We start from the raw sequence: 3,088 nt of genomic DNA, 5'->3' as shown, positions 1-3,088 counted from the left end.
TCTTGATAAAGTCATCGAGATAGATAATCTTGGATTTCGACGGGGAGAGATTTTATTGCGGGTTGAACTTTGCGGGAAATTCCATTGGTGTCGTTTTAAGTGAATGCGGTACCGTTTGCAGTAATATCTATAGCACCAGCACTTCGGCGAAATGTAAAAGTAAACCTGTGACTGGTACTCTAATTGTGGAATGATGTTGTGTTATCGATAATCTACTTCTGTACTTCTGCACACCTGTAGAGCTTTTCGGAGCGTACTTGGATACCTAGAAAGATGGATGGATGGATAGAGAGATGGAATTCTATGATTTTTAGCTGAGCTATGAGATACATGTAGTAGGATACGATGAATGGATAAAACGATGAAATTAGGCTCATGGGGTAGGTACATTTAACGGGAATTTAGAGAGGGGGAGGGGAGGGGCGATGGTATACGGTATACTGTGTGGATCTATTTGTGATGTGGGAAGATGAATCTGTTTTTTTTCTTTCTTTTTTTGTTATATAGGATAGATACTGGGAGAGTAAAATATTGATTTTGTTTGGAATATATGTGTATATATGTATGTGTTTTATAGGTAGGTAGGTAGGTAGCAAGGAAGTAATGAAAACGCACGTGGAGTGAGTGAGTGATGTTTGTGAAGAGTAGACTCAAATAAAGAGTGTAAATTGTGAAGGTAAGGTAAGGTATATAGATAGAAACAGGGATTAGATCGATACTTCCAAGTGTTCTCGTTGAGAATTGACACAAGATGATGGTAATTTTCCTATATTCCATGGATCGTATATCTTCCTGCTGAATCTCATGACGGGTAGCAAAATACACATCTCTCAATATCTATCTAGGTACTAAACGCACGCAAGCCCGTGCTTTACCTCAACCAAACTCGAAAATTGAAGCCCCCTTCCCCAATCAACCCATCTAATTACTCAAAAAATAATTCACCGCAACCGGTTCTCCCAACCCCGCCATCTGCTGCCACGCATCTAAATCAAAGCGCATGCGATACCAATTACTCAGCGGTTTCCCGGCCGCTGGCGCGTATTTCGCAGCGTCGAAAGCCGCCGGCTGCTCGAATAGGTAGAAGGAGTAGCGATGCGGTGCACTGCCGGGAGGAGGAGCAGGACCGATGTAGTTTGCGATGAAGGGGGAGCTGGTGGTTAGCTGACCGCTGGGGGTGGCGGTGTAGTTGGGTTGGATCCAGTGGAGGATGGGACCGAGGAGGGGGAGGGAGGGGATGGGCGCGTCGAGATCGAGCATGATGAGGAGGTAGGTGGGGGAGGGGGTGGGGGTTGGGGTTGCGGTGGGGAGGGATAATGAGGGAGGGGTTTGGGCTTCTGTGGGATGGGTTGGGAGTTTAGTTTTGGGTCTGGGTTTGGTTTTGGGAAAGTGCGGAGGTTACCTGATCGGGGAATGTATTGCTTGGGGGTGATGGACTTGTCGTTGTAGGTGACGTTTAGTAGTTTGGAGGGATCGTTTTCGATGCTTTTGAGAGCGCGCTTGACGCAAGTGTTGGCGGGCATACTTGGAGAGATGGATTGGGGAGAGCGTGAGAAGCTGGAGGAAGAAGCTGGGAAGGTAGAGGTAGAAGATCGGATTGAAGTGTATCAGACAACAGAAAGAAGTAAGTATGTATGACTTGAAAGCCAAAGGCGAGTGGTATCCTCAATTGGAACAGTAATGAACCACGAGATTAGACGTTAAGGAAACACACAGATACTCTATATATATGCACAGACAAACGAGTTTTATACCCCAGAAGTGTGACATCCCCGCTTGCTGATCTAGATTCGATTGTATGTTCGAGTTAATCCCATTTAGGGAATCCGATAGATTATTCCCATGGTCAGTCAAATATTGGCTGTTATTCCCGAGTTTTAATAGCCTCACCAACTTGTCGTTGCTAGTGATTACTAGTGGATCTCTGCAGCAGGTATGATTTTGTGACTACATAGACGGATATAAGCGGCGTGCGGTTACTAAACCCGAATATCTACCTCCTGCATCTAATCTAATCTAATCTGTTCGCTAAAGAATTTGGGTATGCGTAAAGTTTATTATAGTAGCTGGAGATGTGTATGTGTTGACCTATCGCTATATTGACGTCACTTAAGCTGATACTTTGAACTATAGCGAGTAATTCTTGGTTCTCAAATTGCAAGTAGAACGCCAGTGTTCGCGATGGGGAACTACAACACTGCTACCTTAATATTCACATGTCAATATAAATCAGACAGCTCTGTTGTTGATCACGCGTATAATTCGACGATATTCTAGTTTCTTGTGAAGGTGCAATGACCTCAGTAAGCATCAATGCCCAGGATGCTTCTCTGAAGACGTTGAACGTAAAGTGGATCTACAATGCCATGCCAAGAATCTCGCGATAGTGTTCCTGGAATTGAGGGACAACTTTAAAAAGTCCGATTCTAGATGTGCAGTCAGCAAGTAATTGACAGGGGTCGGACTTTTTTTAAACTCCTTCTCCGACGTCTATGTGGATTGAAGTCCGTCATCAGTCGCGAACTGTTGTATAGAAGGCTGGTAATCCTTTGATTGGCTCCCGGATAGGAAATACCTGTTTCTAGCGTTATGCGGGGAGGCTTGATTTTCAATATGATTACTGTAAACCTTGGACATGCATGTTGCTTTATCGAGAAGGCGTGGCAAGAAAGCTTATTTGGACAGCAACTAATTGAAATACTTTGCTGATGACTGCCTTATGACACGAGCGTGGCCTATATAATCTTCCCTGTACCCCTCTAGTTTGCATAACATACATGCATGGTATCTACGGTGTCGCTGAGCCAAGGTGGGACAAAAGCTGCTGCGGTCCCTTGATGGGTTTGAATGAGTCACCGTTCAATATTCTAGGCTAGGCTGACGATCCGCTCTCCACCCTTTCATTCGATTATTATCTAATGTTCGCTTATGAATACCAAAATACAAACGATCTAAGCTCCTTACCATGGTAGGATTGCCTTTAGACTCGCTACATGTCCCAGGGAAATGGGTCCACTCGCTAATACTCGCATGTAATTATGGGTCGTTCAGACTACATACTTTGCGACTATATGCAAAGGAAGCTGTG

At 44.5% G+C, this 3,088-nt stretch overlaps 1 protein-coding gene across 1 annotated transcript; it reads right to left on the bottom strand.

The window, feature by feature from the left end:
- Positions 1-921: 921 nt before the first annotated feature.
- Positions 922-1,851, bottom strand: EAE97_001330 (uncharacterized protein; the record flags this gene model as incomplete). The annotated part of the gene is made up of 2 exons (XM_038871841.1): positions 1,403-1,851; positions 922-1,337 (listed from the first exon to the last, which is right to left on the bottom strand). Exons 1-2 carry the CDS (start codon positions 1,521-1,523, stop codon positions 922-924), a joined length of 537 nt encoding a protein of 178 aa, XP_038737742.1. The 5' UTR covers positions 1,524-1,851.
- Between the last annotated feature and the right edge of the window lie 1,237 nt (positions 1,852-3,088).

This window comes from Botrytis byssoidea, assembly GCF_014898295.1.
Source record: "Botrytis byssoidea strain MUCL 94 chromosome Unknown BBYS_002, whole genome shotgun sequence".
NCBI classification, from domain to species: Eukaryota; Fungi; Ascomycota; class Leotiomycetes; order Helotiales; family Sclerotiniaceae; genus Botrytis; species Botrytis byssoidea.
Note: the sequence above shows the minus strand (reverse complement) of the source record. Positions and strands in the feature narration are given on the sequence as shown.